General features: G+C 32.2%; 1 protein-coding gene across 2 annotated transcripts in view; it reads left to right on the top strand.

Moving 5' to 3' along the window:
• LOC145293306 (pyruvate dehydrogenase protein X component-like) overlaps positions 1 to 27,159 on the top strand; it is a 104,787-nt gene that overhangs the window by 52,856 nt on the left and 24,772 nt on the right. For both annotated transcript variants that reach the window (XM_080139948.1, XM_080139949.1), the window contains 6 exons: positions 115 to 332; positions 2,948 to 3,046; positions 11,287 to 11,524; positions 13,235 to 13,310; positions 18,699 to 18,763; positions 21,253 to 21,411. In XM_080139948.1, the coding sequence (XP_079996074.1) occupies positions 115 to 332; positions 2,948 to 3,046; positions 11,287 to 11,524; positions 13,235 to 13,310; positions 18,699 to 18,763; positions 21,253 to 21,411 (855 nt within the window). The remainder of the gene's footprint in view (positions 1 to 114; positions 333 to 2,947; positions 3,047 to 11,286; positions 11,525 to 13,234; positions 13,311 to 18,698; positions 18,764 to 21,252; positions 21,412 to 27,159) is intronic.

The raw sequence follows: 27,159 nt of genomic DNA, 5'->3' as shown, positions 1-27,159 counted from the left end.
CACACACACACACACACACACACACACACACACACACACACACACACACACACACACACACACACACACACACCGTGCCTTTTATATATAAGTAAAGATATTTTTCTTTTGTAGATGCCAGAGGGAAGCAAAGATGTGAAGGTTGGTCACTTGATTGCCCTTATAGTGGAAGAAGGTGAAGATTGGCAGAATGTGACAATTCCAACTGATGGAGCTGAAGATTCTGCCCCACCCCCAGTTTCAGCTGCACCCCCACCACCTTCAGTTTCACCTCCAGCTGCTCCTGCGGTTGGAACAGCTTCCAAGGTTAACGTTGAAGACATCCATTCTTTGTAAGACCTCAATTTATATAATTATCACATTTTTCATTTCTCCATATCTCTTCTCTTCCTTTGTCGTTTTTTTTTTTTTTATATACTTTTGCAGAATAAGGACTGTTATCATTAGAATTCTCTGGGTAATTTAGATAAAACGCCGGAAGATGCTGAATGAAATTTTTCTGATTTAAAAATTTTTCTAGCCTGATAGAGAGAGGACACTTTCTTTGAAGCAACTTAAGGTATTTCCTTGATATATTTGTTTGAGTTCATGTTTCCTGTGAATGTTGAGCCAAGGAGTTTGAACAAAAATCTTTCAGGTCGCAGATCATTAGTCATGGTAATCAGTGGTTGAGAAGGTTTCTTGTAACTGTTAAAGGAAAGCAGTTTAGTCTTAGTAGCATTGAATGTTACCATTTACATCCCTATTCCACTATGGACTGAAGATCATCCTCTAAAGTTTCAGCCATTGTTCTTAGATGTGTGATCTTTCATTTTCCTCTCGTGTCTTTTCTAGTGCAGTGTCATCAGCAAATATACTCCTCTTAATCAAGGAGGTCATTTATGAATACAGGAATAATAAAGGACCAAGAATCAACCCCTGTGGCACACCTGTATTTATATCATATTTTGACATATGACAGAGAACAACCTGGATTTTTCTTTTGTCTAAGAAGGATTAATTATGTTAAGTATTCGTCCAATAATACTGTATGATTTAATTTTCATGAGATTTTCATGCCATACCCTGTCAAAGACCTTAGATATATTTTGGGGCTACTGCTCTAGCCTCCCCTGCCTTATCCAATGTGTGGTATATGCCTTCAAAGAGTATAGCTAGGATATTTGCAGTAGAACGAGTTTTTATATCTATGAGGTGGTGGACTAATGTTTGATTAAGGACTCGGAGATTTAGGCAAAGAATGGGATAAGGATAATGGAGCAATAATTGTGTGGGTCAGTTCTTTCACTAGAATTTTTGGAAACTGGTACCACAGAAACTATTTTCTAACAGTTAAGGAAGCAAGATACAGTAAAAGAGTTTGGAGAGAACTGGGGCAAGCTCAGCAGAGCATTTTTTTTTTTTTTATAGCATAGTAGGAACAAAGTGAGGGCCACCCATTTCAAGGTGTCTAGTTTTTATCAAGAACATGAGAAGGTGTGATTTTCAGATCATCAATTGTGGCTTCTGTCTGCAAAGAGAAATTTGGGTGGGAAAGTGAAATTGGAGATGAACTGCCAGGCAAGCAGATTAACCTGCTTGGTTTCTGCGCAAACTTCATTGTTATTGGATAATGGAGGCCAATTATTTACTACACTGTTTTAATTTTTCCAGAAACTGCGAATTTCTAATTTCTGCGACTCAATGCTTTTCCTGGTGATTTTGGAATGCTTTCTCTTGACTGCAGCTATTTCACTTATGCAATTATTTCTACCTTCTATATACTTTTGTCTATTTGTATTATATTTATGTCGGATAAAGCTGCAGAATGTATGCTGTGTTTGAGCAATGGCATCTGCACAAGTAAAAGCGAACTATTAAGAAGAGTAGAATTTGCTATTAAACTTGTGTGAGAACATGTACTTCAACTGTGGCTTTGAACCATTGAGTAGCGCCTCATTTGCGCACTATTTTGCAGGAAGAGAAAAAATGCTATTTCATCAGACATCTTTGATGTGAACCATGATGGCTTCCCAGTCAGCCTTGTTGAATACCTTGTCGTTTTGAGCTATGGCTCCTTAACTTGGGATCGAGAGTTTAGGGTGATGTCTATGATTATAACAACATCATCAGCATTTCCGAGTGGGCTCTAGACTTTGTTACACAAGCATTTGGATATTTGTTACAATCATTCAGAATTGTGGTCAGAAATAAATATAGGAATGAGATTTGCTGATCCAGACAGATAGGGAATGTGACTGTCTGCGTCAGGGAACGGGATAGAAAAGCTGTGTGATGCTATCAGCTGCTTGTGTAACAAGTCAATTACTGTGATGACTATTAAAATCGTCAAATACATGTACATGGTTTCTAGGATCTGGGGAGAGTGTTGCATTTATGCTGTCAGATGTGGTTGATTAGGGGTGCAGTTCTGACTCTAGGTAGAAGGGTTGAGAAAATATGAGTAACGATATGTTGCAAGTTTCATCTAAAGCACATCACATGGTTGTTTGATTTTAGTTTGGATTCTCTAATCAAGGGGAGGATGTTACGAATATAAACTCCAAGTCTGTTTAAATCCTTATGACAAAGTGGGAAATAATCAGACTTGTTAAAATGGTTAGAAGGGATGGAGAAATGTAGGTGGTTAGCGCTAAGATATTTGGAGAGTGATTCTTCATTTTCTAAGCTAGTTTTAAGTCTTTGTGAATGGGAGTCTCAAGGGAGGAAATGAATTGGTATTGCCTGTGTGTGTGTCATGTGAGAAGGCCTGCCATATTTGATTGAACCAAAACCTGGTCCTTTCAAAGGAAGGGCAAAGTGGGCATATTTATATGCGGTTAATATTTTTTTATCAATTGATTAAAAAGAATGGAAAGAAATTTATAAGATGATAAAATACTAATTTAGTTTTTCTTATTTTCTTTTTCTCTTTAAATTAATGCATGTTTTATTTGTTGCGTTTCAGGACAGGAGTTGGTCCTTCTGTTAAAAAATTGCTCGAAGAATATCTTATCAGTCCAAAGGAAATACAACCAACTGGCCCGAAAGGCCATCTACTGAAAGGGTAAACAAAATTTCAGTTTTCTTTTTCTTAATAATTTTAACCTAATAATAATACTAAAAGGTGTATATGATTAGCACAATGGGTTGATATGCCATAAATAAAAATAATGATAATAAAAATAATAATAAAAATAATATTAATAAAAATAATAATATTAATAATAATATTAATAATAATATTAATCAAAATAATATTAATAATATTATTAATAATAATATTAATCAAAATAATAATAATAATAATAATAATAAAAGGTGTACATGATTAGTGCAATGGGCTGATATACCATTAATAAAAATAATGATAATGTAATAATAATAAAAATAATAATAAAGATGTACATAATTAGCGCAATGGGTTGATATGCCATAAAACAAAACTGAAAGCAATTCACTTTTCATTTTAGAGAGAAAACTGAATAATTTTGTGTTCTTGTTCAGAAATGGAGAAAAACCTGTATGATTTACATATCCATGATGAAGCAAAAATATCATATTCGAAAAATCACATAACTGATGAAATAATCTTATTTTTAAATAAAAAAAAATCAAATTTTATGACTGAGATATGATCATCTGCGATTTAAAAAAAGTAAATAAAATAAATAAATAAAAATCCTATGAAACAAAAGGAAATAATTCATACTTGATTTGTTGTAATGCCTACAAATTTCCATTAATTGCTTAAAAATGATTTTCTTTTTTGAGTATATTTTCATTTCGTCATGGGTACATTATACAAATTTTTCTTTATTTTTATTGTTTAATATATTGGAAATTTTAGACAAGAACCATTTTTAAAAATTATTTTTATTAGCAAGTAAGTCTTAGTTTCAACACTAGCTTCTAAGTGAATGCTATAAAAATTATAACATTAAGAATAACATTTTCCCAGAAAAATAATTGGATCATTCTATCGCTCCAGAATGTATATCTCCCTCTTGACTCAATCCTTTTTTTAAATTTTTTTTATTACATTTTCACCCCAAACAAGGCACATTGCCACTTTGGTGTAGGGGGCTACTATCAGGGGAAACAACTACTGGGGTACTATGTAGGGATTTGGGCAGCAAGATGTTGGTTCACGTTGCACTTGAACTTCTGCATGTCAGTACAGTTGGGGGAGCAGTGACCTGGAATGGAATTCCAAAGTCTAGCGGTTCTGGGGAAGAAACTACCGGAGTAGAAAGATCTTTTACATCTAGGGATCTCTACAGTGTGGGGGTGGGATTTTGCAGCTTGTCGGGTCTGTCGAGGGTGTTCACGTCGTGGGGGCACAAGTGCTTGCAGTTCATCAGAGCATTCACCATTAAAATACTTGTAGAACAGGCAGAGGGATGCAACGTTTCGTCGATGGGACAGAGGCTGAAGCTTAGATGCCAGTTTAGGGCCTATCAGATTTGCGACTCTCTTTTGAACCCTGCCAAGGAGCGAGAGACTAGTAGCCGATGCACCAGCCTAAATATGACAACAATACTCCATACATGGGCGAATGGTTGCCTTATAGAGGTACAGGATACTTTCGGGTGTTAGTAGTTTTCTAGCACGGTAGAGAGAGCCCACCTTCCTGGCAATGCCCTTGATGTAATTGTTCCAACTCATGTTTCCTGTGAACGTTAGGCCAAGGAGCTTGAAAGACGTACTCTCAGATAAAGAGTCGTTGGCCATTGCTATAGGTGGTAGAGAAGGTTTCTTGTAATTATTGAATGAAACCAGTTTAGTCTTGGCGGCATTGAACGTGACCATCCATTTTTGTCCCCATTCCACTACTGATTGGAGGTCATCCTCTAGTGTTTCTGCCATTACTTTAGATATATGTTCATTTGTTTTCCTGTCGTGCCTGCTATACAGCATGGCGTCATCAGCATATATACCCATCTCAGAGGCAATTTTGTCGGGGAGGTCATTTATGAATATCAGGAACAGTAGAGGTCCAAGGATAGATCCCTGGGGCACTCCCGCATTTATATCATATTGTTTAGATGTCAGACCGTCGAGGACAAACTGGATTTTTCTCTTATCTAAGAAGGATTTAATTATGTTAAGTATTCTACCAGTGATACCGTATGATCTAATCTTCCTGAGGAGACCCTCATGCCATACCCTGTCAAAAGCCTTAGATATATCTAGAGCTACCGCTCTGCCCTCCCCCGCTTTGTCCAGTGAATGGTATATACATTCAGAGATTAGTTAGGATGTCTGCTGTGGAACGGGCTTGTCTAAATCCATATTGTTTGTCAGGCAGAAGTTTAGCATCTGTAAGGTGCCGGACTAGAGCATGGTTAATTATGGTCTCAAATATTTTGGCAAAAAGTGGGAGGAGGCTAATGGGGCGATAATTTGATGGGTCAGTTCTTTCGCCAGAATTCTTGAATACTGGTACCACAGAAGCAGTTTTTCCAACAGCCCGGAAAGCAAGATTCATTAAGGCATTTGTTGTAGAGTTTGGAGAGAACTGGAGCTACTTCAGCTGAGCACTTTTTTAATAGCACAGCTGGGATGAGGTCGGGTCCACATGCTTTTGAAGTGTCAAGATTTGTTATGATAGCATGTAATTGAGCAGGGGTGATTTGTAGATCGTCTTGCGTAGCGTCTGTCTGCATAGGAAATTCAGGTAGGGGGTGGTTAGAAGGGTCCAGTGTGGAGTTTGAGACAAACCGACTGGCAAGCATGTTAGCTTTCTCGGTTGCTGAGCAAAGAACCTCGTGATTGTTGGTTAGTGGGGAATTGTTGATTGCCCATCATTTACTACACTGTTGTAGATTTTCCAGAAGTCACGAGTTCCTAGTTTTTGTGCTTCTATGCGTTTTTTAGTGGTTTTCATAAATTCTCTCTTGGCTGTCGCTATTTCTTTCTTAACGTTACTTCTTGCTTCTATGTGCTTCTGTCTGTTTGAACTGGACTTATGTCGGTTAAATCTGCGGTATGCATGCTGCCTTTGAGCAATAGCAGTTGCGCAGGTTGAAGTAAACCATTGGGGAGAGTGGGGCTTACTATAAAATTTCTGCATGGGAACATGCGCTTCGATTGCAGTTTTGAACCATTCAGTGGTCTCGTTTGCATACTGTTCAGCAGGAAGAGAAAAGATATTTCCCCATGGGGCATCTCTGATAAGATCTCTAATGGCTTCCCAGTCAGCCTTTTTATAATATCTCGTTGTTTTGAGCACTGGCTCTTCAGTTTTGGGTCTAGAGTTTAGGGCGATTTCAACCATTATCACTGCATGATCAGCGTTCCCAAGTGGGCTGTCAGCTTTCGTTATACAATCATCACGAACTGTGGTCAAAAACAGATCTAAGAGTGATGAGTGTTGTTCTTCCTGATCAGGGAAACGGGTTGGAAAAGTAACAATTTGCGATAGGGAGTGAGATATAGAGAAGCTGTGAGTTGCGCTGCCCGCTGCATCTGTGTAAGTAGAGAATCCAAGCCAGTTTTTGTGATGGACATTAAAGTCACCAAATACATGTACTTGGGCGCTAGTGTCGAAGGAGAGTGCTGTATCTATGCTGTCAGATACTTTGTTTATTATGGTGCAGTCTTGGGTCGAGGGAGAGTGGTAGAGAAAGTAAAAGTAGCTAATGTTGTGTTGCATAATTAGTCTAAAGCACATAAAGGCTTGATCATCCGTTTCTAGGTTTGTTTCTCTAGTCAAGGGAAGAGTATTACGAATGTAAGCTCCAAGTCCGTGCATATGTCTGTCAGAGTCCTTACGGCAGAGTGGGAGATATCCAGGCATGTTAAAGTAGAGGGGATGGAGGAGTGTAGGTTAGTCTCACTTAGTGCTAAGATATCCAGGGTATTTGTTAGGAGAAATGCTTCAACATCAGCTAAATTAGTTCTAAGCCCACAGATATTTGTGAATGCAAGCCTCAAGGGAAGAGGCAAGTTGGATTTGTTTGACCCTAAGCCTGGTTTAAGCTTATTTTTAGATTGTACTTTCATCATATTTTTAACGAGTTTCAGTTAGGTTAGGGGGAGCCGAACAGGACGTTATGCAGAGTATCACACATGCATCACAAGTAGACCATCAGCTGACCCTCCATCTACTAGGACTGTGGCCTCAGGAAAGCCCACCGGGGATGAGTGCAGGCTCCCTTTCCATGCGCGACATGGCACTGCAAACATCCCGATATTATACGACTGTTGATGGAGCAGCCGCTCTAAGCGCTACCAAAGAGTTAGGGTCACTGTACTACCAGTCGGAAACAGCAGCCAGTAACTGTCAATCCGGTACCCTCAACCCATCAGAGGAAGGTCAACCCAATCTTTACCTGTATAAGAGTCAACTATGTTCTAAACTAGAGTACTGTTGAGTAGGGACTTTCTGGCATTGACAAGGTACAAAACTGGCTTTGAAATCTAGTGGGGGATGTCCTCTTCTCCTCCCTGCTATCTTTTTATCACAGAGGAGATGTAGCAAGTTTATCTACGCTCTATTTTCATGACAGGTGCTCGACTGAGCTTCAATCTATGCACTCCCTCTCTGTAAAACATTCACGGTAAACACTCGACTAGCTACAACCACTACCAACAATTTTCCTTACTCCCTATCTGTACCTAAAACTAAACAAAAATTTCATAAACAAAACTTTCTTAAAACTGTTTGTGGAAGCTGCTTTGCCATCTATCACATGATCATTTTAAAGTCCCACATAAACAAGTTCTTGTTGTTGTATTTGTAAATCAGTTTCTACACAATTTCCACCATTACTGATCATCGCAGTGTTCTTTCATTAACTCTTATTTTTGAGTGGTTTGTGGGCCTTGATAAACGCTGACTCTTTTGTACCCCCCCCGCTCCCACCAAAGAACAGGTTTTTCTTTGTTATAATAACAAAATTCAAAAATTAAAATATTGAATATCAAGTAAAATCAATGGTACCTACTCAATTGTCATGCCTCAGTAATGAACATATCCAAAAATTATGAAAAATAGTAAGAAAATTAAGTATTAATGAAAATAGTCTTCAAAGACAATTAGCAAAAAAGTTTTGCTAAATTGGCCAATAATTTTCAGTTTTCAGAAAATATTTAGGTTTTGTTATGAGTCGAACTCTCCCTTTTTTTTTTTTTTTTTTTTTCAAAACTCAATTTTCGCAAATTGTCTTCGAAAACTGTTTTCAATAATAATTTTCTACCTAATCGTTTTTCATAATTTCTGAATATGCTCATTACTATGACATGATAATTAAGTAAATAGCATTAATTTTACTTGAAATTCAATATTTCAATTTGTAAATTTTCGCTATTAGAACAAAAAACATTCAGAAAAATACACAATTAATTCTAAGTTAAAAACTGAAATATATGTTCAATTTATTAAAATTGTGTTGTGTTCTGTGTAAATTTCTATCACTGTTTTCCTACATGGCAACTGAAACACGATTGTTTTATTTTTGCCAAATAAATTGAATTTAATTCAATTACAGTTTTTGTCTTAAAAGAAGAGTTAAAACTAACATAAATAAAAAAACCTTAACTTAGTTGTTTTTTTTAAAATAAAAACCCTTTAACTAAAAAACAAAAACATTTGTAATCGAGTAATCAAAAAAACTGTTAGCATGGTCATGTTCATAAAAACCAAAAAGACTTACATTCAATTGAAAAATGACAAATCGCTTTAACATATCAAAACTAATTTCAGTTATTTTTTGAAAAGCAAATCATTTAAAATATTCCAATAAAAATATTTTTTTAAGTTTTAAAACTTTTTTTAACACCTTCTTCACTAAGGTATTCTTTAATTTTAGTTTTGTTTTGTAAAAAGAAAAAAAAAAAACTCTAAAAATATAATTTTCGTTTCTTTGCATTTTCATATATTCCAGTTATTTTATGAACCTAACCAATAATTGCATCTTAGTGTCCCTAGATAAAATCAAAGGGAAATTTAAATCAGGTCTTTGGATTCCTTGAAAAATCTTAATCCTTATTGAAATGTATTTGAAAGTTCTGTTAACATGTTGATTTCTGTAAGATACATAGATTAGTAGAAAGCTTTGGTGTTCCTTGGGATTGGATGAGAAATCCTATGTCCTGTTGTACCCAGACCATAACATCATTTTGATTCTTGTTCAGAATTCCTCCCTATATTAAAAAAAAACAAAAAAAATTTGTTTTATGTAACAAAACAAAAATATCATATTCCAAAAATCATATAAATTGATAAAGTTTTTTATTATATTGTGGATTAAATAAAAGGTGATATGCAGATTCCCAAGTTCAACAGAAAGATTCCAGAGTTCAAAAAGATATGCTGTAAGAAGGTCGGAGGTTACATTGTCAAACACGTTGTGCCAATAACACTCAAGATAAGAACAGTAGTTTGAATGATCCAAATAATCCAATTTATCAATCATCTTAAAAAATCAGAAACGTTTTCTTGTTTATATTATTTGTATTAAACGGACTATTGTTCTCATTTTAAGTCTTATTTGTGCAACGTTTCGGTTGAATTGTTCTCAGGCATGTTAGTTGTTGTTTGGAAAAGAAAAGAGTAAAAATACTGGCTCCTTAGATATTTTCGTATTTTTTTCAGATAGTCTCTATTTTATCGTTATTGTTTCATGTTTGTGAAAAGAGTGATTGCCAAAGAGGAGGCAACTCTAATAAAGATCAACAGGGGATTATCTCCCTTCCATCGCTGAAATGTGTGTGCAATGCTTGTTTTTCCTACAATTAGAGGCTCCAAATTAATCTCTAGGCTTGGTTTGCTTAATAATTGTTCGTTTTTAGCATATGTGCTGCTTTTTTGAGTTGTCTGACCCTCCACCTTGTTTTTTTTATTTATTGAGATATTTTCTCCAGAAAAATTTTTTTGCATTTTCCTGGGTTCACTCTTATCCCCTAATTTGTTTTAATTAAGAGACTTAAAGCTCAGAAGTAGAAAGCTTTAATTTAACAAAAACAGCAACAAGGAGTCATGAGCATAACAAATATTAGAGAATTCATTGCTCAGCATGTTGATTGCATAAAATTGAACTGACATTTGTTGAGCTTATAGACATCATTCATTTTTTGCCTTGTTACAAAGCGTTTGGTAGGATTCATAGGTAATAAGGATTTTTTGACACGGATCACAAGAAGCTTCCTCAGCCATGAAGAATCCATCACAAGATGAGACCAGACTACAGTTGTGGACCAAACAACTAAAATATGGCCACCTTCTACTGATATGGGAATCTCCCCTTCTGAGGCCATCCCTCATGGTTCAAAAGCATCCTGGCCTTAGTGGAAAGCACTCAACCACCTGAGCACAGGAACGGATTGATCAAAAGTTGCTATGATCAGATGGGGCTATAAAACTGGTGCATTCATCTGTGAATGTGGACAGGAGGACCATGCGATAGAACACTGTCTTGTCTTCGACTCCTGAAACCACTGCAACTTGAAAGATTTTGCAGAATATAACAATAATGCTGCATAAAGAAAGTAACGTAATGTACTTGCAATAACCTTTATCCCTGAGTGGCTTCCGGGCCTTGATAAGTGGTGACCACTGTGTAAAAAAAAAAAGTGTTAAACGTGTAAGAACAATAGAACTATAATCAAGGGGAGTTAACTTCTTTTCTGTTTTAGGCGGAGTTATCTCCTCCTCTTTTTTTACCTCCGTTTTGTGACTTCTCAGCTACAGAAATGAGAATGGAGTGAGACGAATGCTGGCAGCAACCAAGATATGACTTTGAATCCGGATGGAGATCTATTACTTTTGTTTATAATAGTTGTAACACATTAACTGAAGTAATATTGGATTAAGACTGATGTAATTTGTATCGTTATGTGTTGCCCCCGTGTAAATAAAATCTATACGGCAAGTCAACTGTGAATATTCTCATGTACTACTTTGTGCCGTGTGCAACACACATGTACACACACACATTGGTTTTGGTTATAATGCATTAATAGTTATGATGATGCCAACATCCCATTTATAAAAGACTACATGCTGCAAAGAATAAAAACTGAAAAACTTGAAATGTTTAAAATGTGATTAAAGGTTATACGTATCTATTAAATGCAGAACATGAATAAAATATTGCTATTTTATTAATTTTTATTTTTTTATGGAAATCGCTCGAGACAAAGCATGAGGCCACTTGATGTAAGGAGCTGACAAGAATGAAAGATGATTATTGCAAAGACGACTTTACTTTTGAAGAGAAGAAAGGTTATATGTAGAAGGAAAACAGAAACTGTTTGATTAGTTTCTTTTTTTTAAATGTATATTTGTTTTCTTTATTCCAGAGATGTACTCTCTCTCATTAAAAGCAAAAGTCTGCACAAAGTTGATTTGACTCAACCAGCCCCAGTTGCAGCCCCAAAAGCAGCAGCCCCTGCGGTGGCTCCCACTGCACCTGTCAGAGCACCTCCAAAACCTTCAGCACCTCCTAAAGCAGCAGCGACAGCAGAATCAGCAGAATTCATAGATATCCCAACAACGAATATGAGAAAGGTTATTGCAAAGCGGTTAACTGAATCCAAGGTAAGAAGATAGAGAACATCGAAAATTGTTTTTTAATGTGTGATCCAAATAATTTGGTGAATCAAAAATGGAGGTTGCAATCTCGAAATTATTTTCTCAGTCTTGAGATGTCATATTCAGTGTCGAGATCTTGAAATCAAGATTTTCACAACTTGTAATTCTTGATCGGTTATTAAGCTTATGCATTCAATCCTTTATGGAATATATATTTTTGATAGGTGTGTGTGTGTGTGTGTGTAATTTATTTTATAACTAGCAGAACACAATCTGTAAATTAAAGAGTTCTATGCCTACTAGCTTTTAATATTTAAAATTATAAAAACAATACTTTGAAAATATGGTGTGATAAATATACAAATTGTGACGTAATTACGATGAGTGTTATAATCTAATACCTTTGACTTGCCAATTAATTTGATAAACAAGGAACACGGATAACACATAAGAGGAACACAATAGAATAATAAAAAAACAAACAAACAAACAAACTTGTTTTTATTCCAAACTCTTTTCCAACAGGGGCAAACAACTCTGCATTTATTGGGCAGGAGTTATTTCCCTTCAGTTGCACCTCATAAAAGTATACACTAACTACATTTAAGTTAATTTACATTTAACGTTTAAATCATTCGTTGACATCTATGCTGATGACCCGACCATCTACGGCAACACATCAAAGGCTGTAAATGACAAAGTTCTCTCTGATTCTCTCTCCTCTGATCTCGAGCGCGTGGTTCAGTGGGGGAAGACGTGACTGGTTACCTTTAATGCATCTAAAACCAAACTCCTATCCTTACATCATCAATACTCTGATCCCCATCTGGCATCAATTGGGATGGATGGCTCTCGTCTGGGAGAGGCCCCGTGTTTTGACAAGCTTCTGGGTTTGACCTTTACTCCTGATCTGAAATGGAACACGTACATCAAGTCTGTTGCCAAGGTCGCTGGAAAGATGGTGGGATCCTTCTACCGCTCCAGAAGATATCTCACTACTGATGCAATTCTCTATCTATATAAAAGCCAAGTACGTCCAAGGATGGAATACTGCTGCCATATCTGGGCAGGAGCTGCTAAAAACAGCCTATCCTGCCTTGACAGAGTACAAAATAGACTTCGTGGCTTAGTGGGGGATGCCCTTTTCTCTACCCTGCAACCTCTCTCCCACAGAAGAGACGTTGCGAGCCTATCCTTGTTTTATCGTTATTTCCATGGCAGGTGCTCGTCTGAACGCCAATCTTTCACAAAAAACACCCGTCTAGTTGAATACACGGTGAAAAATTTCCCTCACTCTTTATCTGTGCCTAAATCAAAACGCGCATTCCATGAACAAAGCTTCTTTCTTAGAACTGCACACCTGTGGAACTCTGTTCTGTCTGCCTGCTTCTCACCTGACTACAACTTGGATGTCTTAAAGTCCAACGCTAACAAATTACTAATGAACCGCCCCCTTAAATAAACACTTCATCAAATCTCCACACTAACGTAATGTACTTGCAATAACCCTTATACCTGAGTGGCTTCCGGGCCTTGATAAGTGGTGACCTCCGTGTAAAAAAAAAAAAAAAAAAAATAATAATAATTAAAATTAGATTTATTTTTTTTTGATTTTATGCCAAGAATTTTCATTTGTGTTGAAAAACTTGCGTTATTGAAACATTTTTAAGAAGCAAATATTTATTAACATTACATTTTCTTTTTTTTCTTTTCTAGACCACCATTCCTCATAGTTATGGCTCAGTTGATTGCAATGTGGGAAATGCAATTAAACTCAGGAAACAGTTAATGGGTAAATATTAGGATACCTATTTATATTCTATAGCTATCCTATTGCTTTCAAAATATGTGCTTATTATCTACTTGAGTGAAATTTTACTTAAAATATTCAAAACATTTGAATTATTTTGTTACTTTTACTTATCTCTTCCACATTTAAAAAAAAAATTGTCCGCTCAAAGCAGGGTAAAGTTTTTAGTTGCTTAACAAGTCTTTTTATAATTAATTTAGTGAATTTGATAATTTTTTTATATAATTAATATTTTTGAAATTATTTGGGTTTGAAATTCATCCTGTTTTTATCCTGAATATTCTATGCCTACACACGCAAAAAAAAATATAAAATTATATAAACATTATGTAAACATTATATAAACATTATAAGGAGTTTATGTGGATTGACTAATGTTTCGAGATTAACATGCTATCGTGACTCTAAAATCTAGAAATTGAAATCCCAATTATAACATGTTAATGTTGAAATGTTGGTTTATCTCTGTAGACTCCTTATTTAATTTATTTTTACTTGTGTTCACCTCAAACAAGGCATATGGATGTAAGAGACTACTATTTGGGGTCATGTTTAAAAGAGCTGAGCAAGATGTTTATTCACACTACATTTAAACTTCTGCATATCAGTACAATCGGGAAATCATGTAACAAGAAGGAAACTCCAAAATAGAAGAAACTATTAGAGTAGAAGAATGCTTCTGGCATTTAGGGACTTCTACAGTGAAGGGGTTTGATTTTGTTGCTAAATGGCTTTGTTGGGTATGTACATTGAGGTGGCACAAGTGCGATGAGTTCATCAGAGCACATTTCATTAAAATTCTCATAAAACAGACACAAGAATGCAACATTGTGGTGATGGATCAGGGGTTGGAGATTAGTTGACAGTATGAAACCTATTAGATTGGAGACTTTTTTTTTTAAATCCTGTCTACGAGTGAGCGATTAGTTGTAACCCATATGTGAAAATAACACTTCATGCATGGGCAAGTAGTGGCTTTGTACAGGTACAGGATACTCTTAGGTGTAATCTTGTAAATGTTTATTTATAAAAACTTTACATGTGTATTGATCGCTTTTGAAAAAATATTGGTTTTTAGTCTATATTATTAATATAGTTGAACTTGTGTGTGTAAAGAATTAAATGAAAAAAAAATCTAGCATTAATTTTGTAAAGAATTAAATGAAAAAAAAATCTAGCATTAATTTTGTAAAGAATTGAATGAAAAAAAAATCTAGCATTTTGTAAAGAATTGAATGAAAAAAAAATCTAGCATTTTGTAAAGAATTGAATGAAAAAAAAATCTAGCATTAAAATTGGAAAGAATTGAATGAAAAAAAAATCTAGCATTAATTTTGTAAAGAATTGAATGAAAAAAAATCTAGCATTAATTTTGTAAAGAATTGAATGAAAAAAAAATCTAGCATTAGTTTTGTAAAGAATTGAATGAAAAAAAATCTAGCATTAATTTTGTAAAGAATTGAATGAAAAAAAATCTAGCATTAATTTTGTAAAGAATTGAATGAAAAAAAATCTAGCATTAATTTTGTAAAGAATTGAATGAAAAAAAATCTAGCATTAATTTTGTAAAGAATTGAATGAAAAAAATCTAGCATTAATTTTGTAAAGAATTGAATGAAAAAAAATCTAGCATTAATTTTGTAAAGAATTGAATGAAAAAAAATCTAGCATTAATTTTGTAAAGAATTGAATGAAAAAAAATCTAGCATTAATTTTGTAAAGAATTGAATGAAAAGAATCTAGAATTAATTTTGTAAAGAATTGAATGAAAAAAAATCTAGCATTAATTTTGTAAAGAATTGAATGAAAAAAAATCTAGCATTAATTTTGTAAAGAATTGAATGAAAAAAAATCTAGCATTAATTTTGTAAAGAATTGAATGAAAAAAAATCTAGCATTAATTTTGTAAAGAATTGAATGAAAAAAATCTAGAATTAATTTTGTAAAGAATTGAATGAAAAAAAATCTAGCATTAATTTTGTAAAGAATTGAATGAAAAAAATCTAGCATTAATTTTGTAAAGAATTGAATGAAAAAAATCTAGCATTAATTTTGTAAAGAATTGAATGAAAAAAAATCTAGCATTAATTTTGTAAAGAATTGAATGAAAAAAAATCTAGCATTAATTTTGTAAAGAATTGAATGAAAAAAAATCTAGCATTAATTTTGTAAAGAATTGAATGAAAAAAAATCTAGCATTAATTTTGTAAAGAATTGAATGAAAAAAATCTTGCATTAATTTTGTAAAGAATTGAATGAAAAAAATCTAGAATTAATTTTGTAAAGAATTGAATGAAAAAAAATCTAGCATTAATTTTGTAAAGAATTGAATGAAAAAAAATCTAGCATTAATTTTGTAAAGAATTGAATGAAAAAAAATCTAGCATTAATTTTGTAAAGAATTGAATGAAAAAAAATCTAGCATTAATTTTGTAAAGAATTGAATGAAAAAAATCTAGAATTAATTTTGTAAAGAATTGAATGAAAAAAATCTAGCATTAATTTTGTAAAGAATTGAATGAAAAAAATCTAGCATTAATTTTGTAAAGAATTGAATGAAAAAAAATCTAGCATTAATTTTGTAAAGAATTGAATGAAAAAAAATCTAGCATTAGTTTTGTAAAGAATAGAATGAAAAAAGATCTGGCATTAGTTTTGTAAAGAATTGAATGAAAAAAATCTAGCATTAGTTTTGTAAAGAATTGAATGAAAAAAATCTAGCATTAGTTTTGTAAAGAATTGAATGAAAAAAAATCTAGCATTAATTTTGTAAAGAATTAAATGAAAAAAAAATCTAGCATTAATTTTGTAAAGAATTGAATGAAAAAAAAATCTAGCATTTTGTAAAGAATTGAATGAAAAAAAAATCTAGCATTTTGTAAAGAATTGAATGAAAAAAAAATCTAGCATTAAAATTGGAAAGAATTGAATGAAAAAAAAATCTAGCATTAATTTTGTAAAGAATTGAATGAAAAAAAATCTAGCATTAATTTTGTAAAGAATTGAATGAAAAAAAATCTAGCATTAGTTTTGTAAAGAATTGAATGAAAAAAGATCTGGCATTAGTTTTGTAAAGAATTGAATGAAAAAAATCTAGCATTAGTTTTGTAAAGAATTGAATGAAAAAAATCTAGCATTAATTTTGTAAAGAATTGAATGAAAAAAAATCTAGCATTAATTTTGTAAAGAATTGAATGAAAAAAAATCTAGCATTAATTTTGTAAAGAATTGAATGAAAAAAATCTAGAATTAATTTTGTAAAGAATTGAATGAAAAAAATCTAGCATTAATTTTGTAAAGAATTGAATGAAAAAAATCTAGCATTAATTTTGTAAAGAATTGAATGAAAAAAAATCTAGCATTAATTTTGTAAAGAATTGAATGAAAAAAAATCTAGCATTAGTTTTGTAAAGAATTGAATGAAAAAAGATCTGGCATTAGTTTTGTAAAGAATTGAATGAAAAAAATCTAGCATTAGTTTTGTAAAGAATTGAATGAAAAAAATCTAGCATTAGTTTTGTAAAGAATTGAATGAAAAAAAATCTAGCATTAATTTTGAAAAGAATTGAATGAAAAAATCTAGCATTAATTTTGTAAAGAATTGAATGAAAAAAAATCTAGCATTAATTTTGTAAAGAATTGAATGAAAAAAAATCTAGCATTAATTTTGTAAAGAATTGAATGAAAAAAAATCTAGCATTAATTTTGTAAAGAATTGAATGAAAAAAATCTAGAATTAATTTTGTAAAGAATTGAATGGAAAAAAATCTAGCATTAATTTTGTAAAGAATTGAATGAAAAAAATCTAGCATTAATTTTGTAAAGAATTGAATGAAAAAAAATCTAGCATTAGTTTTGTAAAGAATTGAATGAAAAAAAAATCTAGCATTAATTTTGTAAAGAATTGAATGAAAAAAAATCTAGCATTAATTTTGTAAAGAATTGAATGAAAAAAAATCTAGCATTAATTTTGTAAAGAATTGAATGAAAAAAAATCTAGCATTAATTTTGTAAAGAATTGAATGAAAAAAAATCTAGCATTAATTTTGTAAAGAATTGAATGAAAAAAAATCTAGCATTAATTTTGTAAAGAATTGAATGAAAAAAATCTAGCATTAATTTTGTAAAGAATTGAATGAAAAAAAATCTAGCATTAATTTTGTAAAAACAATTTTACTTTCAATTGAAATCCTTTACACTCATTAGAAAAAAAAAGTTATTTTTTTCTTTGTATCCATTTCAATTTTAAATTTTGAAATTAGTACAGAAATAAACTAGTGAAAAAAGTATTTGTTTTATATTTTGTAAATTGTAAATAAAACGTATTACAATTGTTAAAAAAAAATAGTGACTTATATTTAGATACAAGCAGGGCTACTTGCCGTTGCTCAGGGCCATAAAATATCAAAATAAAACAGGTTATGTATGTAACATGTTTATATTAAAACTCCTATCTGTCTGTCTCTCTTAATCTGTCCCTTTTTCCCTTTTTCATATCCATCATGCTATCTTTTTCACCTTCCTGCAGCCCATTCCTCTCTTGTATTGAAAATAATGTCATTCATCTCCTCGTTATATAGCAATATATATATATATATATATATATATATATATATATATATATATATATATAGATTGGTTGAAAAAAAAATTCAGTTTTACTGATAGTACAAATTGGATTGTAAAAAAAAATGTTCAGAATGCCTATCCTGTGAATGCTTGGGATAATCTGTTATATCCTTACTTTAAATAAGAATACAGCAAGAAACACAGGGTTATGGGTGAAAGACAAAGAGGTTTACTTACAAGGGAATACATGTAACATAAGAGTTACTCGACATCTTTTCTTATTCTCTTCCTGTCTTTTTTCCTTCTGCCTCAGTCACGTGAGAGGGTCAATATATACATAGTTCGTTTCATCTATGAAGGGATGTTAGGTTATTCCATTACATCACAATCAAAGAAGTTAACTACATTTTTATACGGTAGAATTTTAGTCTGTTATTATGGTCAGAGTTACCTCCCTTCTAATTTGCATCGTTCGTTTATAACCAGTAACAGTTTATGGTTTTAGAGTGTGAGGAACCTTTTTCAGAAAATTCACAGAAAATTTAAAACTAACTTTTAAAATTATATATCTTTTTTTCAATCTTTTCAAACATTTTATGAAGTTTTGCAAACTTTGGCAAAGAAAAAAAATATCAACATTAATGTTTAGTGCATTTTAAGTCAGGTAGCCAACATCGTTAGACAGCCTGATTTGGTAGCACTCGTTTATGTTTTGACATAGATTCCTGTATTGTATGTGTCTGGTTTATTGTTTCAAAATGTTATTCTGATTTCATTTATATATTTTTTGTTCTGTTACAGCTACAGGAGATGTCAAAGTGTCCATGAATGATTTTATAATCAAAGCAGCTGCTTTAGCTTTACAGGTGAGTTACATTAACTTACATTGATTTCATCGTATTTTCATGAACATTAACAACAGAGGAGTTATGTGATTGGTTTAATGGATACTGTCATAGATTATGGAAGCAGCCATAATGAGTTCAAATCCAAAGCAGTTTATATAATTACTAAATGAATCTAACATGACATTAACTGTAAGTCTTAAGATGAATCCTGTCTTTTTTCTTTATTAATATGCTACCTGGAAACTCTTTGTTCAAACTCCTTAGCTTAACATTCGCAGGCAACATGAATTGGAACATATATTGAAGACATTGCTAAGGCTGCTGCAAAGGAGTTAAGCTCTCTTTATCGTGCTAGAAAACTACTCGCATCTCACAATATCTCTACAAAACCATGATTCATCCATGCATGAAGTATTGTTGCCGCATCTGGGCTGGTGCATCTTCTACTAGTCTTTCCTTCTCAGACAGGCCCCCCCCCCCCAAGTTTCTAACCTAAAAGATTTCATGCTATCATTCAAATTCTAACCCCTTTTCTATTGTTGCAATTTTGCATCCTTGTAAAAGTAATGGAATGTGCTCGGAGTCAAACTCATAGCATTTGTATCCCTTTGATGTAAATAGCTTCAACTGACCTGACAATCAGCAAAATCCAACCCCGTCACTAAAGAGGTTCCTAGATGCCAAAAAGACTTGAATGAATGCTTTATGCCAATTTGATTAAAGTTGTGCTCATTTTTGCATAAAATACTAATCATTATTAATCATTATTAATCTCTGTGCATCAAATGAATATCATAATATTTAATTCATTGCATAACAAATTTCAACCAGATCGGTCCAGTAGTTTCTCCCCAAAAAGTTAAACAGGCAAACAAAGAGAAATATGAAAAAATATTTTTTTTAAAATAAGATTTTTTTTAAATAAGATTTTTTTTTTAAATAGGATTTTTTTTTAAATAGGATTTTTTTTAAAATAAGATTTTTTTTAAATAAGATTTTTTTTTTAAATAGGATTTTTTTTTAAATAGGATTTTTTTTTAAATAGGATTATTTTTTTAAATAGGATTATTTTTTTAAATAGGATTATTTTTTTAAATAGGATTATTTTTTTTAAATAAGATTATTTTTTTAAATAAGATTATTTTTTAAATAGGATTATTTTTTTAAATAAGATTATTTTTTTAAATAAGATTTTTTTTTTAAATAGGATTATTTTTTTTAAATAAGATTATTTTTTTTAAATAGGATTATTTTTTTAAATAGGATTATTTTTTTAAATAGGATTATTTTTTTTAAATAGGATTATTTTTTTTTAAATCAGATTATTTTTTTTAAATCAGATTATTTTTAAATAGGATTATTTTTTTTAAATAAGATTTTGACAGTTAAATTTTAATTAATTCAACCAAATCGTTGTGAAAATCTAATTAATATTGGAAAAAACTAGATTTACTTATCATTAATGATCGATCGAACAAAGAAATGAAAAAGTGTATGTCGTGTATCTGTGGAGGAGGGAAGAGTAGAAACATTTATTTCAGCAGATTGTTATGTTTACAATCGAAACAGGAATGCTACCAAAGAGTGTGAGTGAGAATTTAAGTATCATGTGTAGGATGAGGAGAAAACTGGCTGCATGCTAGTGATCCAGTGTGCAAGCTAAATGATAGGAAAGCACTTAAGTATCTGAAATGCATTCTGGTAGATTTAATTTCTCAAATTAATTAAAGATGTTTTTTTTTTTGTTTTTTTAAATGTTTTATTTTAAGATATTGCATTTTTGATTTCAATAAATATTTGATTCAGCTTCTATTATATAAAAGGCAGGTGTGTGCGTGTGCCTAGCTAAAAGTCAAAACCTACAAGACAAAGATCTACAAAATTTGTATATTCTTGATCAGCATTGCCGAGAATGAATAAAACCTAAAATTTATTTTAAAATATAAATTAACGCTAAACTAGCACGGATTTTGTTGGTGTGGGTGTTGTTTTCCAATCACTAACTAAAGGGAAGTAACTGAGTTTTCCAATGAGTTAATTCACCTGTGCTGACTAATTTCTCTAGGAATCTATATAAGGAAGTGTGTGTGTCTAGAGAGAGGAATGGGTTGAATGTAGGAGGTGGGGAGAGGGAGGTAGAAGAGAGAGGTGGAATTTTTAATAGAAATACGTTCCATTTTTTTTTTCTCCTGGCAATGCTGGGTAGCCCTTCTAATATTAAATTAAAGATAATAATTCAATATGTAATAACTAGGACTATGACAACAGCATTTCATTATTTTCACTCTTGAGTATATATCCGGCAAAAACACAATCCACCGAGAATCACATCACTCTACATAAAAACATATGAGATATCAATGGATATATACCTGAGAATCAAAACAATGAAAAGAATATGCTGTTGTCATAGCCTTAGTGATCATCAAAGTTACGCTGACATGAGAAACACGTACACACGCATGAATTTGTCTTAATATAGAGATTCTTGTTCTGTTTTTTTGCAGAGAGTGCCTCAGATGAATGCCACTGTTCAAGGAGACACTCCAGTCCTGTCCGATAATATTGACATCTCAATTGCTGTGGCCACACCAAACGGACTGATTACGCCGATTGTACAAAATGCTGCAAACCTCAAAGTCGCAGAGATCTCATCGAAAGTTAAGGTGAGATTTTCATTGTTCTTTTACTTTCATCTTTTGCTATTTTCATTGATTGCACAACGCAAGATAACCTGGTTGATTAGTATTAGAACTGCACGCCTGTGGAACTCTGTTCCGTCTGCCTGCTTCCCTCCGGACTACAACTTGGATGTCTTCAAGTCTAATGTTAACAAATTCCTAATGAACCGCCCCCCTAATTAAACACTTCATAAGATCTCCTCACTAACGTGATGTACTTACAATAACCCTTATCCATGAGTGGCTTCCGGGCCTTGATAAGTGGTGATCACTGTGTAAAAAAAAAAAAAAAAAAAAAAAAAATTCGTAAACTAAAACAATTAGATTTTGGATGATGTAGATTTCGCACTCAGACTACGTTGCATCCCTCTGCCTAATTTACAAGTATTTTAATGGTAGGTGCTCCAGCGAACTACAAGCCTTTGTACCTCTCTCGATGTAAATACCCTAAACAAACCCAACAAGCAGCAAAATCCCACCCCTACACAGGTGACAGACTGCTAGACTTTGGAATTCCCTTCTGGGTTCCTGCTTTCCTAACTGTGCTGACATGCAGAAGTTCAAGTGTAATGTAAACAGACTGCTTGCTGCTCAACTCCCTACATAGTATCCCTGCAATATTCCCCAAATAGTAGCCCCTACATTATTTGGCACTTAGTCTTGTTAAAATGCAAAAAATAAAAATACTATAAGGATATCGTACTTTACAGTCCCTAATTTATATTTTTTTAGTTCTCTGTCAGCATCATTACTGACAGGACCACTGTTCTAGTGTATGAAATGAGTGCCAAACATCCTTTCTTCTAAAAAAAAAAAAAAAAATTCATATGGACATTTTTTTTATTAGTGCCGACATCTATATGCCAGCCATAATACTTGTTGAATAAGGTGCTATAATAAGATTGAAAAATTCAAAACTGGTAAGAAATTTAATACACTAGACACATCTGTATTATTATTCATCGGACTACTGTTCTCATCTTGAGTGTGATTTTTCACAACGTTTCGGTCGATATAACCTCCGACCTTCTTCAGGTGTATCTTGCCGAACTCGGAAAATACAGAAACGTCACTAGACACAACTATCAATTGTATAGTAAAAAATAATTGCCCTTTAAATAATGATTGCATAAAACAGTTTCTAAATGTGCTGTAAAATCAAAAATGATAATACATTTATTTATATCGGGTCTATGGCATCAAAAATCTTTCTTTGCATATTCATCTCTTCAACAATGGTGGGTGCACTAATCCAACTTTTCATTTTAAAATACATCTGGTGTCTTCCATGCTCTATAGAATGGTCATTTCTTAAAAATACAGAACCTTATCGACGAGGATCTAAGTATTATAATCTTTGAATAGCAGAAGTATATATTACTAGCCTGGGTGCTCGGCATTGCCCGAGTGTTTGGAGGTGTGTGTTGAGCAAAAAAAAAAATAAAGTGGTAGTAGGCAGGCAGGTTTGAACCAGTACCGTGAAGGAGGAAAAAAATGTAAAAAAAAAAAAAAAGTGACATCTTTGCCGTTGCGTCCATCGCCAAACTGGAAGTGGTGAAGCTTTAAATTAAGGCTAGTCAATCGAAAAGAGGGGATGACTTTCGAAAATATCAGCGAAAAAAGTGTCTCAGTTGAGTGAGGGTGAAGGAATTAATGTTTTTAGCCAATCTTTTGATATTTGTCGTCCGAGTTTCAAAACGATATTGATCTTGTGAAAATCCGTCCCCTCTGTCAAAAGTTTTAGGTAAACATACATACATACATTTAAACAGACATTTATATTACAGATGAAAATTAAAACTCATCTACTCAAGATAAATAATTTTCAAGTAATTATGCTGGTGATAGGGCAGTTCCGCATTTTTTTCCTGATTCCAATACAATTACCGATTCTGTTTTAAATTCCTGATTCTGAAACCGTTACTGATTCTAATTCTAAAATCGTCTGATCATCTAAAAAGTAGAATGTCACTTGGGGGTGGGGGAGTAGCAAACAATCTTTATCTACTTTTAAATGTAGATATACGTTGTTAATTTGAACAAAAAATGTTTTCTGTTGAAGCTAAGATTTTCATAAACTCATTGTGAGATTTTCATCTATATTTTTCATTCTGCACCATTCGATCTGTGTTAACGAAACATGGCTTGACACTGATAGATTACATTCAGATCCAAAGACTTTGAGTTAAAATGGCATACATTATAATCATGTTGACACACTGATTCTCATTTGATTCCCAAAGTTAAGCAACATTAAGCCTGGTCAGTACCAAATGGGTAACCAATTTGGGAATACCAGGTGCTGTATGTAAGATATTGACACCTACCTGCAGAAACTGCAAAAACTTCCATCATCTCCCCTGATGGAATATACATGTGACTTGGGTCTGCTTCTTACTTTGATATTCCCTGGATACATTCTCCTTCGAGGGAAGCTAGTTCAACGATTACCTGATTATTTACTGGGGAGAGTATCTTGGTGTGTCCGTTTTGTAGGGACATCTCTAGAATGGTTGTTATGTCCTGGGTACAGCAACCAGCTTCCTGCGTGTTAAACATGATAAAATTATAGGCCCATCCCCTTTAGATGAAGTCACGTCTGTTGGTAAGTATGTCCTGCAGTTCTCTGTCGACATATTTACTAGCATGACTGCTGTGCTGGAACTGAATGCTGTATGAAATGAGTGACAGACTCATTTTCTTATAAAAATTGTTTTATTTTAACAGTTGAATGAGCATTTTAATTCCAGAAAGTCAAGAATCCGACTTTTTGCGAGCTGTTGCCGACGACAACCTGATCCCGATTGATTTACAATTCTTCCCTTGTCGAAAAACATGACCGAGATAAAGAGATACATGACTATATATTATTATATTACAACAGATTGTTTTGAATTTTAACCTTTTCAAAAGCCTGTGTCGATCAACATCGATCTAACCCTTTTCAATCTGGCTGTCTTTGCTTTTTTGTCAACAAACTGTCAGTTTGATTTAAGCGAAGAGCTGGTGTAATCAGGTTTTATAAGACTTTTAAATGAGAATTCCTTACCATTGTGCCATACAACCCACTTGAGGTGAATGCTGCTATTTTTTAAATTGGCTTAAATTCTCCTGTCCTAAAAAAAAAACAAAAAACTGAAGACACAGAAATTTTGCAAAAAGTCATGACAAAAAATTTTTATAATTCAATTTGTTATGACACATTTTTTTTTTTTTTATTCATTTTCTAAGTTTTCTATTTTTTTTAATCATTTTCTAAGTTTTCTATTTTTTTTTTAATCATTTTCTAAGTTTTCTATTTTTTTTTTAATCATTTTCTAAGTTCACTATTTTTTTTTAATCATTTTTTAAGTTCTCTATTTTTTAAAATCATTTTTTAAGTTCTCTATTTTTTAAAATCATTTTTTAAGTTCTCTATTTTTTAAAATCATTTTTTAAGTTTTCTATTTTTTTTAATCATTTTTTAAGTTTTCTATTTTTTTTTAATCATTTTTTAAGTTCTCTATTTTTTTTAAATCATTTTTTAAGTTCTCTATTTTTTTAAATCATTTTTTAAGTTTTCTATTTTTTTTAATCATTTTTTAAGTTTTCTATTTTTTTTAATCATTTTTTAAGTTTTCTATTTTTTTTAATCATTTTTTAAGTTTTCTATTTTTTTTAATCATTTTTTAAGTTTTCTATTTTTTTTAATCATTTTTTAAGTTTTCTATTTTTTTTAATCATTTTTTAAGTTTTCTATTTTTTTTAATCATTTTTTAAGTTTTCTATTTTTTTTAATCATTTTCTAAGTTTTTTTATTTTTTTTATCATTTTCTAATTTTTTTTTTTCATTTCCTAAGTTTTTTCTTTTCTTTTTCTTTTGTAGTTTGATGACTAAGTTGCTTTTCAAATTACAAAAATAAAAACATTTCTGATTTGGGGCAATTTATTTTTTTTGTAGTTCGTGTTACTTTTTTAAATGCTTTCTTAAAAATCTTTTTCATTGTTAGAAAGTAAAGTAACCTATTTACCATTGCAACTAATTTTGGTGTCTTAGAATAAAAGGAATTGTCAGCGTTAGTTGAATAGTTTATTCATAAGATTCTAATCGCAGACAGACAATGAATATCTGCCTTTTTTACATATATGTATATGTATATATATATATATGTGTATATATAATAACATAGATTATATATAATGAGTATGTATGTAATTAAAGAACCCCCCCCCTGCACTCCTCAAAAAAAAAAAAAAACTCGCCAAATTTAACATCTTCTTAGTTTTTGATATGCATTTTTTTTATCATTATTGAATTTGTATTTTATTTTAGTTGTTAAATTGCATATACTAGTTTCTGTGAGATAAAAAAAAATGTTTTTTCAAAATGTATTTATTAAAAATTTGTTCTTAAATACCAAAGCAATTTAAGGTAACGTCTTGTTAAAATGTTTAACATTGTAACATAATTCATCTCAAATGTTTAACATTGTAACATAATTCATCTCAAATCGGGGTTTTAACTTTGCAAAACTCAATCATGTTTTGCAAACGCAGAAGCAAAAACAATTGTCCTCTACAAAACAACGAAATCAAATCAAGCACATGAATAAATAGCTGAAGATATAAAGGACCTGAAGCATAAAAACTTTTACCAAAATGCCAGCGTTTGGCATTAAGTACCTCAAAAAGAGTTGATATGCAGTACCCCCCCCCCCTAAAAACCCCAACTAAAAGGGGGAAGAAAAATGCCAGGATATTAGATGTATATCTTTCTTAAGCCGATCTTTCAATTGTTAGTCAAACAATTTGGAAGCTAACCTTATCTGACAACATTGTTAGACGGCAACTTCGGACTCATCCAAAAGTTTTGATGAAATGGTTTTTGATTTTTAAACTGAAATTCTTACTAAAAAAAAAAAAAAATCTATCACCATGTGACTTAATTTATCCAATGAGAGCGATGAACATGTAAGAATATTTAGTGACATAAACTGAACACAAAATAACGTGTGTCTCCACACTTTTCAAATTGGAGCTACTTTACTTGATGCAGTTATGAGGTGGGGGGGGGGACTTCACAATCGTCGTTGAATACTTCACAAGGTTGGGAAATAGAGTAAACAGAAGAAAAGGGATGAGAAATATAGATTTTTTTGCCGTCTAACGATGTTGTTAGCGTTAGCTTCCAAATTGTAAAATTAGGGTAAATATGCATTAAGCTGTATGTTTTAGTTGCGCATACGAATGACAGATGTTGCTGGTGATGAATGCTCGGCCAAAGGAAAATGGTGGAGGGCAGGGAGAGTCTGGTTGTTTGAAATAAAATTAGTATCATTGAACGGGAATCATGCTGAGACAAACTTATTTGAGGAAACAAATGTCTGAGATTATCTGTACAGGAGCACTGAACAAACACTGTCTAGCCGTTATCTCCAGTAGATATTTTAAGTAATCAACTGCTGGGTGGTTGAATAGTGACCACTGACAAAGGCAGAAATCCAGTCAAAATTAAAAAGAATCCAGGTGATAGAAACACGAGGTAGTCAGAGCCAGTCTTCTAAGTGTGAGGCAGTCAACCAGAACTGAACATTTGAGGAGATGATTTTTCTAAGGGCTGTCAGTCATCTGGGCTGATGTGCTTCTCTTGGCAAGGTGGGCTCTTAGTGCTTTTAACTAAAAGATTTTGCTGATGGAACTCATATTTTCATTTGGTCAGGCAAAAATCTCATTTAGCAAGTCTGGTATTCAACT

The sequence above is a fragment of the Euprymna scolopes genome, chromosome 14 (assembly GCF_053919585.1).
Source record: "Euprymna scolopes isolate OS-2025 chromosome 14, ASM5391958v1, whole genome shotgun sequence".
Classification (NCBI taxonomy): domain Eukaryota; kingdom Metazoa; phylum Mollusca; class Cephalopoda; order Sepiida; family Sepiolidae; genus Euprymna; species Euprymna scolopes.
The sequence above is the reverse complement of the archived record's forward strand: the minus strand, read 5'-3'. Positions and strand labels throughout refer to the sequence as shown.